Here is a 14158-nt window from a genome sequence, read left to right as displayed (position 1 = left end):
ACAGCTGCCTACAAATGGAACGGGACAGGAAAATTCAGGAACATTCATCCAAACACACATCATGGGAAGTCAATTCCCATCTGCAACACAAGGTTCAAGCCTCCTGAACACAGAAATTTCATGACAGCACAAATTAAAAACAAAACGTGACCCACCTGAGGCAGCTCCTTGTGAGCACAGTTTACTCCTCCAATTGGAATGATGTTGGGCATTAAGGGTCTTGGGTAGTCTAGGACAAACTCCAACCTCAGGAGCCAAACAGAGCCCTTGCGTAAGAGATCCTGCACAGCCACCTCCCGCTGCAGGAACTCCGAAGCCAGTTTTGTGAATGGATCATAGGCAAAATTACAGAGGAAAAGGTTTTGGGTGTCAAAGAGCAGATTCTTCACTCGCTGGAAAAATGTCATTTGGTCTGTCAGTTGTGAAAATGTCCTGGGCACATAGGAAGGAGGACTGGGACACTGAGTGGCTTCAAAATCTAACCCACATGGGATTCCTCGTAAGAAATAGACAGAAGGCAGGGAAAGATGCTCAGCCAGGATCACCCCACAAGGTGCTACAGGGTCTGTAAGGACGGCATCAAACTTGCTCTCCTCAAGGTACCTGATGAGCTCTTTGTTTTGCAGGAGATGTTCACAACTGCTGACTGATAAATTACCGAGTCTTTTCATATGTTGGTACAATTTAAAAAATCTTTCCAGAAAAGATCCTTCTTCTATTGAAGCATGTATAAACACCTTGAAATCTTTCTCCATCTCTTCCTGTGTGAAGGGGACTGAGTACATTTTCATCACAAAGTTCTTTGATGGTTTGATGTGCAAACTCACTTCAGGTGCCACCACGACCACCTCATGTCCCTTCTGCTGGAGCATGTTCAGCACCTCCCGCATGCTGAGCCAGTGGCTCCCATCCACTGGCACCACCAGGAGCTTCCCAGCAGCAGCCAGACCCAGCAGGGACAGGAGCAGAAGCACAGCTGGTGGAGAAGCACTGAGTCCCGGGGCCATTCCTGCAGAGATCAGCTGAGGGCCTCCAGGGAAGGAAATCCCCAAGAGCACCGTAGCTACAGCACCCGCTGTGCACTTTCAAAGGATCTGTGGCACAGCCCAAGTGTGGATCTTTATTTAAGGGGTGGGCAGTGAATGTGTAATCCCTGATATGATAAAAGGTTGCAGAGCAAGCATGGGATTCCAGCCAAGTCCACAGAATGCCCAGATAACTCCCATCTATCTCTATCAGAGGAACAGTAAAGAGTGCCCCAGGAAGGAGGCAGGTGTGGCTCTGGGAATGCTCTTTGGTTCTTTCCCTCTGGCTGGACTTTCTGCATGTTCAGGAGATGTGTCATGTGTAGGAGATGTGTCCCATGCACATCACCACTCAGACCTACAGAGGCTTCTCCTTTCCCCCAGGCACGGTCTGTCCCCTCTCCCTCTCTCTTGGAAAACTCATCTCTAGGAGACCCAGACCCCACAGCAGCTGTGGAACAGCCCTTTAACATGGTTTCTAGACTGAGGAGACAGAGAAGATGGAAGGACGATGTCAGGTTTCTGCAGGATATGTGATCTACATCAAGCAGCACTTTCAGTGCCCCAGACCTGCCTCAAGGAATTGCCGGGGTTGGCTTTGTGAGCTAGGAGGTTTGAGCAGAGATTTATGAGCACTTTTGAGGGAGACTTTTCACAGAACAATTCAGGGCCTAATTCTGGCATTGTTTAGTCACTGACAAAGCACCCATGGTGTCCAGCAGTGGTGGAGTTGTGGGAATGCTCATGTGGCCAATCCCAGTGTGCACAGGGATATCTGTCAAATGTCATAGCCACCCCCACACCCGGGGATGGGTGGAATTGCCAGAGCAGCTTTGGGATCCCACCCTACACCACACAAATCCTAAGGAATATGAATGAAAAGAAAGACAGGGCACTAAAAGTTCGCACCAATTCACCAGGCTCTCCCCTGGAGCAGCAGAGGAGGTGCTCCAGGAGGAACACTGCCCAGGGCTCTTGCCCGCATCTCAGGGAACCCGACCACATGGCATATTTGACTGGTTGGTATCATGGGCAAGACTGCAGCTAATCCCTCAGTGCCAGTCAAGGCGTGCTGGATGTGTCAAATCAGACCTGCTCCGGAAATCAGAGCTGGGCTTTGGAGTCAGAAAACTGTTTTTAAGTTTCTCTGGAAGATCCCATTGGAACTGCTCATTATACAAATTCAAAACTTTGTTCTACTATCCACAAATTCTCAGAATCCCTTTGGCTGGCAGAATCAATGTCCCATCACAGGTCCTTAGTACAGGGTCACTAGAAGGCCCTGGTGTTTACCTGCAACTGAGCACTAATTAAAAGCCAGAAGAAACAACTGCCTACACAAGATGTGGAAAGACAGCAAGAAATGAGAGAAAAACAGTTCCTTAACTGAGGATTCACCTCACTCACCAGAAATGGGAACTTGATTTCTATCACAACACAGAATTCCACCCTCCTGAACACAGAAATCAATCAAGGCACGAATTAAGACCCACCTGAGTCAGCTCCTTGTGAGCACAGTTTACTCCTCCAATTGGAATGATGTTGGGCATCAAGGGCCTTGGGTACTCCAGCACAAATTCTGACCTCAGGAGCCAAACAGAGCCCTTGTGTAAGAGATCCTGCACAGTCACCTCCCGCTGCAGGAACTCTGAAGCCAGTTTTGAGTAGGGTTCAAAGGCAAAATCACAGAGGAAAACATTTGGGATGTCAAAGAGCAGATTCTTCACTCGCTGGAGAAAGGTCATGCGGTCTGTAAGGTCTGAAAATGCCCTGGGGATGTAGGAAGGAGGACTGGGACACAGCCTGGCATCTAAGTCTAACCCACATGGGACTCCTCGTAAGAAATAGACAGAAGGAAGTGAAAGATGCTCAGCCAGGATCAGCCCACAAGTTGCTACAGGGTCTGTAAGGATGGCATCAAACTTGCTCTCCTCAAGGTACCTGATGAGCTCTTTGTTTTGCAGCAGCCGCTCACAGCTGGTGACCCAACAGTTACTGAGGGTTTTCATACCCTGGTGCGCTTTCAATAATCTCTTCAAAATCCAACCTTCTTCAAATGAACCACGAAAAAATGCCTTGAATGCTTTCTCCAACTCTTCCTGTGTGAAGGGGACTGAGTACATTTTCATCACAAAGTTCTTTGATGGCTTGACGTGCAATGTCACTTCAGGTGCCACCACGACCACCTCATGTCCCTTCTGCCTCAGTATGTCCAGCACCTCCCGCATGCTGAGCCAGTGGCTCCCATCTGCCGGCACCACCAGGAGCTTCCCAGCAGCAGCCAGACCCAGCAGGGACAGGAGCAGAAGCACAGCTGGTGGAGAAGCACTGAGCCCCAGGGCCATTCCTGCAGGGATCAGCTGAGGGCTTCCAAGGAAGGAAACCCGTGGCAGCACTGGAGCTCCGGTGCGTGCTCCGCACTTTCAAAGGATCTGTGGCACAGCCCAACTGTGGATCCGTATTCAATGGGCAGGGTGGTGAATGTGTAATCCCAGATACAATAAAAAACTGCAGAGCAAATATGGGATTCCTGCCAAGTTCATAGAATCATCAGATAACTCCACCTTCTCTCTGTCAGAGCAATAGTAAAAGAATGCTCCAGGAAGGAGGCAGGTGTGGCTCTGGGAATGTACTTTGGTTCTTTCCCTCTGGACCTTCTGCATTTTTAGCAGATGTGTCACGTGTAGGAGATGTGTCCCATGCACATCACCACTCACACCTGCAGAGGCTTCTCCTTTCCCCCAGGCACGGTCAGTCCCCTCTCCCTCTCTCTTGGAAAACTCATCTCTAGGAGACCCAGACCCCACAGCAGCTGTGGAACAGCCCTTTAACATGGTTTCTAGACTGAGGAGACAGAAGATGGAAGGACGATGCCAGGTTTCTGCAGGATATGTGATCTACATCAAGTAGCACTTCCAGTGCCCCAGACTTGCCTCAAGGAATTGCCGGGGTTGGCTTTGTGAGCTAGGAGGTTTGACAGAGATTTAGGAGCACTTTTGAGGGAGACTTTTTGCAGAACAATTCAGGGCCTAATTTTAGTATTGTTTTAGTCACAGACAAAGCACCCATGTTGTCCAGCAGTGGTGGAGTTGTGTGAAAGCCCACGTGGCCACTCCCAGTGTGTACAGGGATGTCTCTCAGGTGTCACAGCCACCTCCACACTTGGGGATAGGTGGAATTGCCACATATTGGACTTCATTATCCCAGCCCACGTCACACCAATCCTAAGGAACAGGACTAAAGAAAAAGCCAGGGCACCAAAAGCACTCACTCAACTTGCCAGGCTCTCCCCTGGAGCAGCAGAGGAGGCTGTCCAGGAGGAACACTGCCCAGGGCTCTTGCCAGCATCCAAGGGAACCCAAAGTTTGGCATCATCTCCAAGGCTGCACCCAAACCATCTGTGCAAGCCAAGGCCTGCTGGATGTGTTAAATCAGACCTACTACAGGAACAGCACTGGGCTTGTCAATCAAAAAAGAGTTGCCAAGCTATTATGGGAGTGCCAATGGGAACTGCTCCTTAAAGAAACCCAGCATTTTGTCTTAAGATCCACAAATTTCAACAATCCCGTGGCTGGTGCAATCAATGTCCCACCAAAACCTCCACTAGAAGACCCTGGTGTTACCTACAACTGAGCACCAATTAAAAGCCAGAAGAGGCTGCTGCCTACACAGGATGTGGTAAACCAGATGTGAGAGAAAAACAGTTCCTTTGCTAAGGATTCACCTCACTCACCAGAAATGGGAACTGGATTTCTATCACAACACAGAATTCCACCCTCCTGAACACAGAAATCAATCAAGGCACAGATTAAGACCCACCTGAGGCAGCTCCTTGTGAGCACAGTTTACTCCTCCAATTGGAATGATGTTGGGCATTAAGGGTCTTGGGTAGTCTAGGACAAACTCCAACCTCAGGAGCCAAACAGAGCCCTTGCGTAAGAGATCCAGCACAGTCACCTCCCGCTGCAGGAACTCTGAAGCCAGTTTTGAGTAGGGTTCAAAGACAAAATCACAGAGGAAAACATTTGGGATGTCAAAGAGCAGATTCTTCACTCGCTGGAGAAAGGTCATACGGTCTGTAAGGTCTGTTAATATCCTGGGGACGTAGGAAGGGGGCTTGGGACACTGAGTGGCTTCAAAATCTAACCCACACGGGATTCCTCGTAAGAAATAGACAGAAGGCAGGGAAAGATGCTCAGCCAGGATCACCCCACAGGGTACAAAAGGGTCTGTAAGGATGGCATCAAACTTGCTCTCCTCGAGGTACCTGATGAGCTCCTTGTTTTGCAAGAGCTGCTCACAGCTGGAGAACTCCAAATCAGTGATTCTTTTCAAACCTCTGTACACTTTAAAAAATCTTTCAAAAAAAGATCCCTCTTCAAATGAAACCTGGAAGAACGCCTTGAAATCTTTCTCCATCTCTTCCTGTGTGAAGGGGACCGGGTACATTTTCATCACAAAATTCTTTGATGGTTTGATGTGCAATGTCACTTCAGGTGCCACCACGACCACCTCGTGTCCCTTCTGCCTCAGCATGTCCAGCACCTCCCGCATGCTGAGCCAGTGGCTCCCATCCACTGGCACCACCAGGAGCTTCCCAGCAGCAGCCAGACCCAGCAGGGACAGGAGCAGAAGCACAGCTGGTGGAGAAGCACTGAGCCCCGGGGCCATTCCTGCAGGGATCAGCTGAGTCCTTCCAAGGAAGGGAACCTGCAGCAACACTGGGGCTTGCTCTGCACTTTGAAATTATGTGTGGCACAGCCCAGATGTGGATCTTTATTTATGTGCTGTGTGGTAAATGTGTAATCCCTAGTGTGATAAAAGCCTGCAGAACAAGCATGGGATTCCTGCCAAGTCCACAGAATGACCAGGTAACTCCCATCTATCTCTATCAGAGGAAGAGTAAAGGGTGCCCTAAGAAGGCAGAGGGAGCTGCACTTTTGTTCCTGCCCTCTGGCTGGAAATTCTGAGATGTGTCACATGCAGGACATGCACGTTATTTTTCCAACCAGCAGAGATTCTCCTTCCCTCCAGGCCAGGACTGTCCTCTCTCCCTCTCTCTTGGAAAACTCATCTCTAGGAGACCCAAACCCTACAGCAGCTGTGGAACAGCTCTCCAGCCTGAGAAGACTGAAGAGATGGAAGGATGATGCCAGGGTTCTGAGCAGAGATTTACAAACACTCTTGGAGAGTGACTTTGCACAGAACATTTCAGAGCCTAATTCTGGCCTTGGTTTGATCCCTGACAAAGCCCCCATGATGTCCAGCAGTGGTGGAGTTGTGTGAATGCTCAGGTGGCCAATCCCATTCTACATGGGGATGTCTGTGAATTGTCACAGCTACCTCTGTACTTCAAGCTGGGTGGAATTGCCACATGTTGGGCTTTGTGATCCTGCCCTGCACCACACAACTCCTATGGAATATGAATGAAGAGAAAGCCAGGGCACCAAAAGTACTTTCCCAACTCTCCAGGCTCTCCCCTAGAGAAGAACAGTAAACTGTCCAGGAGGAACATTCACAGGGCTCTTGCCAGCATCCCAGGGAACCCAAGCACGCAGCACATTGGAGCAGTTGGTATCATGCACAAGGCTGCACCCAAACCCTCACTGCCAGTCAAGCTGTACTGGATGTGTCAAATCAGACCTGCTCCAGGCATCAGGGCTGGGATTTGGAGCCAGGGAAGAGTTTTTAACAATCTATGGGACATCCCATTGGAGCTGGTCATTAATGGAACCCTACGGTTTGTCTTACTGTTTATGAATTCTGACAATCTCTTTGCTGGTGACATCAACAGCCATCACAGACCTTCACCAGAAGACCCTGGTGATTGCCTTCAACTGAGAACCATTTCAAAGCCAGAAGGAACACCTGCCTACACAGGATGTGGAAAATCAGAAGTGAGTGAAAACCAGTTCCTTTCAAGAGGATTCAGCTCACTCACCCAAAACAGAAACTCGGTTCCTATTGCAACACGGAATTCCACCCTCCTGAACACAGAAATCAATCAAGGCACGGATTAAAAACAGTGTGACCCACCTGAGGCAGCTCCTTGTGAGCACAGTTTACTCCTCCAATTGGAATGATGTTGGGCATCAAAGGCCTTGGGTAGTCTAGCACAAAATCCAACCTCAGGAGCCAAACAGAGCCCTTGCGTAAGAGATCCAGCACAGTCACCTCCCGCTGCAGGAACTCTGAAGCCAGTTTTGAGAATGGGTCAAAAGCAAAATCACAGAGGAAAATGTTTGGGATGTCAAAGAGCAGATTCTTCACTCGCTGGAGAAAGGCCATGCGGTCTGTAAGGCCTGTAAATCCCCTGGGTACATAGGAAGGGGGCTTGGGACACTGAGTGGCTTCAAAATCTAACCCACACGGGATTCCTCGTAAGAAATAGACAGAAGGAAGTGAAAGATGCTCACCCAGGATCAACCCACAGGGTACAAAAGGGTCTGTAAGGATGGCATCAAACTTGCTCTCCTCAAGGTACCTGATGAGCTCTTTGTTTTGCAGCAGCTGCTCACAGCTGGTGACCCCAAAGTTAGTGATTCTTTTCATAGCTTCAAGTTTGTGAAAAAATCTTTCAAAGAAAGTTCCTTCCTCAAATGCAAGATCAAAAAATGCCTTAAAATCTTTCTCCAACTCTTCCTTTGTGTAGGGGACTGCGTACATTTTCATCACAAAGTTCTTTGATGGTTTGATGTGCAAAGTCACTTCAGGTGCCACCACGACCACCTCATGTCCCCTCTGCTGGAGCATGTCCAGCACCTCCCGCATGCTGAGCCAGTGGCTCCCATCCACTGGCACCACCAGGAGCTTCCCAGCAGCAGCCAGACCCAGCAGGGACAGGAGCAGAAGCACAGCTGGTGGAGAAGCACTGAGCCCCAGGGCCATTCCTGCAGGGATCAGCTGAGTCCTTCCAAAGAAGGGAACCTGCAGCAACACCGGCACTTGCTCTGCGCTTCTCAGCAATCTGTGGCACAGCCCAGCTGTGGATCCTTATTTTATGCGCTGGGCTGTGAATGTGTAATCCCTGTTATGATAAAAGGCTGCAGAACAAGCATGGAACTCCTGCCAAGTCCATATGGGCAGATAACTTCCATCTATCTCTATCACAGGAACAGTAAAGAGTGCCCCAGGAAGGAGACATTTGTGGCTCTGGGACTGCACTTTGGTCCTTTCCCTCTGGCTGGAACTTCTGCATGTTCAGGAGATGTGCCACATGTAGGAGATGTGTCCCATGCACATCACCCTTGGGACCAGCACAGGCTTCTCCTTTCCCCCAATCAAGGCCTCTTGCCCCTCTCTCACCCTTTCCATCTCATCTCTAGGAGACACAGACCCTATGGCAGCTGTGGAACAGCCCTTTAAGATGGTTTCCTGCCTGAGAAAACAGGAGAGGTGGAAGGATGATGCCAGGTTTATGAGAAGAGATTTATGAACACTTGTGTTAGTTTAACACAATCTGGCTTTTAGTGGGGGCAGAGAAGCCAGAGAGGATACTTCTGAGAGAGAAACTCATCAAAGCTTCTACTCAGTCCAGCAGAGCCAATCCCTGAAGGCTCTGACCATTGACACATTGGCTGGTCCAATTTGAGAAGTTAGTGGCGGTTCTGAGAGGATATAACTAAGAAGTAGAAAATGCGTGCAAGTCCTCTTTCCTCCTCTCCTACCAGGGGTAGTGAGGGGGCCACTGGGGTCCTTCCCAGCCTGGCCAGGGCCATGCCACAGGTGTGGCCACCCTGGTGCTGAGAGTGGCCACACGGCTGATACCATGCACTCAGGTCAGGAGCGCTCATGCAGCCAGGGCTATGCCAGCACCATCTGCAGTGAGCTGTGCTTCCTTGGCCACGTTCAGCCAGCCAATGCTCTGTGGGTAGAAGAGACAGGAGTGGCGGCAGCGGCTTTTCCTTTTTGGCACCGGTGATTTGCGGAAGCAAACAAACTCCACAACTTTTGTGAAAGTTGTAAAGCCGGTGTGTTTATTACAGCTCTGGACCCATGTGGGAATCACTCCCCTAAAATGACATGCGTACCTCTGGGAACTCCAGATCCTTTTCTATCTCCCTCTCAAATACATATGCACGCAATTTCACAATAGGTTCATACACATTCATTCTACTGATTTCGTGTGACATTTGCCACTAATTTTTCTTTATCAGAAAGAACTCCTGGGTCAGGTTGCCCTGCTCTGCCTTATCCCCCTCCCACCTTACCTCTGTCCTTCAGCTGAAGCATTGTCTCCAAGCATAGGGTTTTTGCGAGAACAGGCAGTCAGACTAAACAGCAAGCTACAGACTTAACTCAAAGATGTACATTTCACCTAAATCAAGATGGATTTCTACCCTGGAAAATTTCCACTCTGCCTCACTGTGGGAACCCAGAACATCCCTCCAGATCTCCAGGACAGCCAAGACCCCTGCCAGGGGGCTCAGAAGCCCTGGCACAGAGCCCAAAACACCTGTGGGTTTATTATGACCCGTGGAGCAAATTACCAACCTTATATGAAGATCAGCAAGCCACAACAGTTTAGGCAGAATAATAGTGAAGTTATCACGGCGTGGAAAAGTAGATTTTAGGGTTTCTGGTATGGGGGTTCAGGAGGCAAGATGGAGGGAACTGGGCATGTCCAGCCTTTCTCCTTCTTCTTCTTGGCCTCCATCTTCTGCTGTGATGTTGGCACTTTACAGATTGGTTTAGAGTAGAAGCTCACTGTCTAACACAGGTGATAGTTATTGGAAAGTAACTGTAAACATTGTATACCTAGTTTTTAGTATAAAGACATAACACCGCCCCGGGGGCAGGCAGCGTGCCTGGAACTGTCCTGCTGGATGGAACTCAGCAGGAGAAAATTTTTTATACATAAGAAATAACAAACAACCTTGAGATCGAGAACTGAAGAGCTCCAACCCATTCTTCAAGCACTCGGGCTGGGAAAAGAGACTTTGAACAACCTCGGGGTCACAGCGACCCAAAAGACCCCAAGACCTCACCAGCATGAGGAGAGGCGCTGAGCGAAGCCAGCAGCCAGTGGGGCTCGCGTGGTGCTGGCGGCAACCATTTGACCAGCAGCGAGAGGCATGGCGAGCAATTCCTCAATGCAGGGCCCGGATGAGATCAACCTGAGTGCTGCAGGACTCTATAGAAACTTTTCAATTAATAGAACATGAGAAGAAATGAACATACAGACAGCAATTCTCTCGCGAGTCAGAGAAAAGGGAGAAGTGAAGACGTGAGGAGAACAACATGGCGACACTAAGGTTGGTGAAAAGGAGGGAGGGGGTGGAGGAGGTGCTCCAGGCCTTGGAGCTGAGATGCTTCTGCATGCTGTGGCGAGGTCTAAAAAACAACAGTTTCCCTGTAATTTATGAAGTGCATGGGAGTTCATCTGCAGCCCACGAGAAAGTGCTCACGCTGGAGTGTGTGGATGCTGAAAAGCTGTGATCTAGTGAGAAATTTGAACACAGAGAAAAGACCCTTGCTTCCAGAGGCAGAAAAAGAAGACCCTTGCTTCCAAAGTAGAACAGCTCATCCTTAAAAGACTACATGGCATATGAAGAAAAATGACCCACGCAAACAGTTGTAGGAAGACTGCTTTGCCCATGGCAGGGACTTATGTTGTAGCAGGTGCGGCGTGACTGATACTCGCGAAAATTAGAACCACGTTGGAAAAGTTCACAGAGAACTGTTCCATGAAAAAGACCCTATGGCATAGCCAGAAGATACTCCTCTCCCTAAGCAAACTGAAGAAAGATTTTTAGAAGTGACAAACTGACTAAAACCCTCATGTTTTGTCTCTCTGCAATGTTGGTGGGAATGAAAGAAGGGCAAGGGGTGCAGGGGAAGGTATTCAAAAGGTTTATTTTAGTTCTCATTATCCTCTTTTAATTCTGTTAATAAATTTTTCTTTATACCTTTTAGTTTTGAGGGGGTTCTGCCCTTAAAGTGTTTCTTCCCAATCCTTACCTCAACTCATGATCCCCTTTTGTCTTTCCTTTCCCTCGCCTCTGCTCCAATATAGCAGAAGAGAATGAGTAAATGTTTTTTTGTGGGTGTCTAGCTTCTAGCCAGTGTCAAATTCTGACAACACTCTTTGAGGGAGATTTTTCACAGAACAATTCTGGGCCAATTCTGGCTTCCTTTTTGTCACTGACAAAAGCACACCCATGATGTCCAGCAGTGGTGGAGTTGTGTGAAAGCTCACATGGCCAATCCCACAGTCCACAGGGATGTCTGTCATATGTCACAGCCACCTCCACACTTGGGGATGGGTGGAATAGCCACGATCAGGGCTTCATTATCCCAGCACACATCAATCCTAAGGAACAGGACTGAAGAGAAAGCCAGGGCACCAAAAGAACTCACCAGGCTCTCCCCTGGAGCAGCAGAGGAGGCTGTCCAGGAGGAACACTGCACAGGGTTCTTGCCAGCATCCAAGGGAACCCAAAGTTTGGCATCATCACCAAGGCTGCACCCAAACCCAAACCATCAGTGCCAGTCAAGGCCTGCTGGATGTGTCAAATCAGACCTGCTCCAGGCATCAGAGCTGGGCATTCTGCTGGTGGAATCAATGTCCCATCACAGACCTTCACCAGAAAACCCTGGTGATTTCCTTCAACAGAGCATTCTTTAAAAGCCAGAAGGAACAGCTGTCTGTACACGAAGTGGAAGTCAGGAAGAAGGAGAGATAAATGGTTCCTTTCATGAAGATTCATCTCACTCACCAGAAACAGAAACTCAGTGCCTATTGCATAAAAAAATTCCCCCCTCCTGAACACAGAAACCAATCATGGCATGAATTAAAACAGTGTGACCCACCTGAGGCAGCTCCTTGTGAGCACAGTTTACTCCTCCAATTGGAATGATGTTGGGCATCAAAGGCCTTGGGTACTCTAAAACAAAATCTGACCTCATGAGCCAAACTGAAGCCTGGCGTAAGAGATCCTGCACAGCCACGTCTTGCTGCAGGAACTCTGAAGCCAGTTTTGAGTAGGGTTCAAAGGCAAAATCGCAGAGAAAAATATCTGGGATGTCATGAAGTAGATTCTTCACTCGCTGGAAAAAGGTCATGTGGTCTGTAAATTGTGTAAATCCCCTGGGCACATAGGAAGGAGGCCTGGGACACTGAGTAGCATCAAAATCTAGCCCACACGGGATTCCTCGTAAGAAATAGACAGAAGGAAGGGAAAGGTGCTTCGCCAGGATTGCTCCACATAGTAGGACAGGGTCTGTAAGGACGGCATCAAACTTGCTCTCCTCAAGGTACCTGATGAGCTCCTTGTTCTGCAGGAGATGTCCACAGCTAGAGACCCCTAAGTAAGTGATTCTTTTGATACCGTGGTATGCTTTAACAAATCTTTCCAGAAAAGATCCTTGTTCAAATGAAAAATGAAAAAATGCCTGGAATTGTTTCTTCAAATCTTCCTGTGTGTAGGGTACCGGGTACATTTTCATCACAAAATTCTTTGATGGTTTGATGTGCAAACTCACTTCAGGTGCCACCACGACCACCTCATGTCCCTTCTGCTGGAGCATGTTCAGCAATTCCCGCATGCTGAGCCAGTGGCTCCCATCCACTGGCACCACCAGGAGCTTCCCAGCAGCAGCCAGACCCAGCAGGGACAGGAGCAGAAGCACAGCTGGTGGAGAAGCACTGAGCCCTGGGGCCATTCCTGCAGGGATCAGCTGAGGGCCTTCACAGAAAGCGTTCCCCAGCTTTGTGATTTTAAGTGATCTTGTCTCTGATTTTTAAGGACGATCTTTAGACTTATTTGCATTTGGTAAATGTTTAAACCTGGACACGGCAAAGGTAGCAGAAAAGGTTAAGGATCATCTTATCTGGCAGACACAAATCAGGGCCAGAGTTACCCTGGGAAACACTCCCCTCTCTCTATTGGAGGAACACTGGGTTGGAGGAACGCTGCCTGGTTATGTAGGGAGGAAGTCAGGAAGTCCAAGGTGCAGATGGAGCTGAACTTGGCCAGGGGTGAAAATAACAACAAGAAGGGCCACAACAGGAGGGTCAAAGGAAGTCTTTCCCCCCCAGTAAGCAAGACTAGGATGCTGGAAACAACGGACAAAGTAAAGGCTGAGGGACTCAAAAACTTTCCTTGCCTCAGCCTTCACTGGCAACCTCTCTTCCCACACCTCTTGAGTGGATGGATGGATGGCAAGATGTGGCTGGGGGAGCAAAATTCCACTCAGTGTAAGAGAAGATCATGTGACCACTTGAGGAACCCAAAATAAGGGCACCTGATGACCCAAACACACAGGGCCCCATGAGATGCATCCCAGAGTCCTGAAAAGAATTGGTTGATGGAGTTGCCAAAGTATTCTCCATGACATTTGAAAACTCCTGGAAGTCAGGTGAAGTCACTGTGACTGGGGAAAGGGAAACATTGCACCCACCTTTAAAAAGGACAGAAAGGAATCCCCAGGAAAGTACCAACCTGTCAACCTCACCTCTGTGCCTGGTAAGATCATGGAACAGACCTTCCTAGGAGACATTCTATGATTTAAAGTAAATGAGGGATCCTCCAACAAGTGGTCTGCTCAAAAGAACTAATTAACAGATCATTAGTTTTCCAAACATGAATTTTTAATGTAAGATAATTCCTCCTCTCCTGCCATTCCATATTGTTTTCCATTTGCTGAAGATTAGAAAAAATATTAAAGCTTCACACAGGAAATGGTCTGGATTCTTCACCAGTCTGATATTGTGACACTGCGAGGAAGATGGAAAATTGACTATCAAAGTTCATTTCCCTGCAAGGCTTCTTTTTGGAAGGATGAAGTAGGGTCTGGAAAGAGGAAGGACACAGACATGGTTTTTGTCAGCTGTACTTAAAACTGAATCAGGAACTCAGAAATACCATTCTACATCAGTCTGGGAAGTGTTTGCCCCTGGGCCATGAAAGCAAACAATATTAATGCACAGACAGGATTTGCAGACAAATCCTAAACATGAAAATTATTGCATAGAAGTAATTTTGACAATAAAATAATTTAGTGTAGTGGTTGATAGCATACACCAGAATATTTTTAAGGACATTTATCAAACTACTGCAGCTCTAGGCACATCCTTTGTAGCGAAAGGGAAGGCAGCATAGAGCTCTTGCAGATGCAGATGCTGCCAGAGC

The 14158-nt window shown here is 48.4% G+C and overlaps 5 protein-coding genes across 5 annotated transcripts; all 5 read right to left on the bottom strand.

Annotated features, from left to right (window-relative positions):
• Window positions 1–59: 59 nt before the first annotated feature.
• On the bottom strand, window positions 60–1007 carry LOC115905546 (UDP-glucuronosyltransferase 1-1-like). The gene is made up of 2 exons (XM_030951914.1): window positions 156–1007; window positions 60–80 (listed from the first exon to the last, which is right to left on the bottom strand). The coding sequence occupies exons 1-2, from the start codon at window positions 1005–1007 to the stop codon at window positions 60–62; spliced, it is 873 nt and encodes a 290-aa protein (XP_030807774.1).
• Window positions 1008–2491: 1484 nt separating this feature from the next.
• On the bottom strand, window positions 2492–3370 carry LOC115905545 (UDP-glucuronosyltransferase 1-1-like). The gene has a single exon (XM_030951913.1). It carries the CDS (start codon window positions 3368–3370, stop codon window positions 2492–2494), a length of 879 nt encoding a protein of 292 aa, XP_030807773.1.
• Window positions 3371–4817: 1447 nt separating this feature from the next.
• On the bottom strand, window positions 4818–5696 carry LOC115905544 (UDP-glucuronosyltransferase 1-1-like). The gene has a single exon (XM_030951912.1). The coding sequence runs from the start codon at window positions 5694–5696 to the stop codon at window positions 4818–4820; it is 879 nt and encodes a 292-aa protein (XP_030807772.1).
• A 1162-nt stretch (window positions 5697–6858) lies between these two features.
• On the bottom strand, window positions 6859–7913 carry LOC115905542 (UDP-glucuronosyltransferase 1-1-like). Its single transcript, XM_030951911.1, has 2 exons — window positions 7062–7913; window positions 6859–6897 (listed from the first exon to the last, which is right to left on the bottom strand). The coding sequence occupies exons 1-2, from the start codon at window positions 7911–7913 to the stop codon at window positions 6859–6861; spliced, it is 891 nt and encodes a 296-aa protein (XP_030807771.1).
• Window positions 7914–8814: 901 nt separating this feature from the next.
• Window positions 8815–12689, bottom strand: LOC115905541 (UDP-glucuronosyltransferase 1-1-like). Its single transcript, XM_030951910.1, has 2 exons — window positions 11838–12689; window positions 8815–8889 (listed from the first exon to the last, which is right to left on the bottom strand). The coding sequence occupies exons 1-2, from the start codon at window positions 12687–12689 to the stop codon at window positions 8815–8817; spliced, it is 927 nt and encodes a 308-aa protein (XP_030807770.1).
• Between the last annotated feature and the right edge of the window lie 1469 nt (window positions 12690–14158).

Source organism: Camarhynchus parvulus, chromosome 7 (genome assembly GCF_901933205.1).
Source record: "Camarhynchus parvulus chromosome 7, STF_HiC, whole genome shotgun sequence".
Taxonomy (NCBI): Eukaryota; Metazoa; Chordata; class Aves; order Passeriformes; family Thraupidae; genus Camarhynchus; species Camarhynchus parvulus.
The sequence above is the reverse complement of the archived record's forward strand: the minus strand, read 5'-3'. Positions and strand labels throughout refer to the sequence as shown.

Coding starts and splice junctions, on each gene's coding strand:
- LOC115905546 (XM_030951914.1), bottom strand. CDS start 1,007: ATGGCCCCGGGACTCAGTGCTTCTCCACCAGCTGTGCTTCTGCTCCTG. Junction 81..155: donor CTCACAAGGAGCTGCCTCAG/GTGGGTCACGTT, acceptor CTTGTGTTGCAG/ATGGGAATTGACTTCCCATG.
- LOC115905542 (XM_030951911.1), bottom strand. CDS start 7,913: ATGGCCCTGGGGCTCAGTGCTTCTCCACCAGCTGTGCTTCTGCTCCTG. Junction 6,898..7,061: donor CTCACAAGGAGCTGCCTCAG/GTGGGTCACACT, acceptor CATCCTGTGTAG/GCAGGTGTTCCTTCTGGCTT.
- LOC115905544 (XM_030951912.1), bottom strand. CDS start 5,696: ATGGCCCCGGGGCTCAGTGCTTCTCCACCAGCTGTGCTTCTGCTCCTG.
- LOC115905541 (XM_030951910.1), bottom strand. CDS start 12,689: ATGGCCCCAGGGCTCAGTGCTTCTCCACCAGCTGTGCTTCTGCTCCTG. Junction 8,890..11,837: donor CTCACAAGGAGCTGCCTCAG/GTGGGTCACACT, acceptor TTCTACCCACAG/AGCATTGGCTGGCTGAACGT.
- LOC115905545 (XM_030951913.1), bottom strand. CDS start 3,370: ATGGCCCTGGGGCTCAGTGCTTCTCCACCAGCTGTGCTTCTGCTCCTG.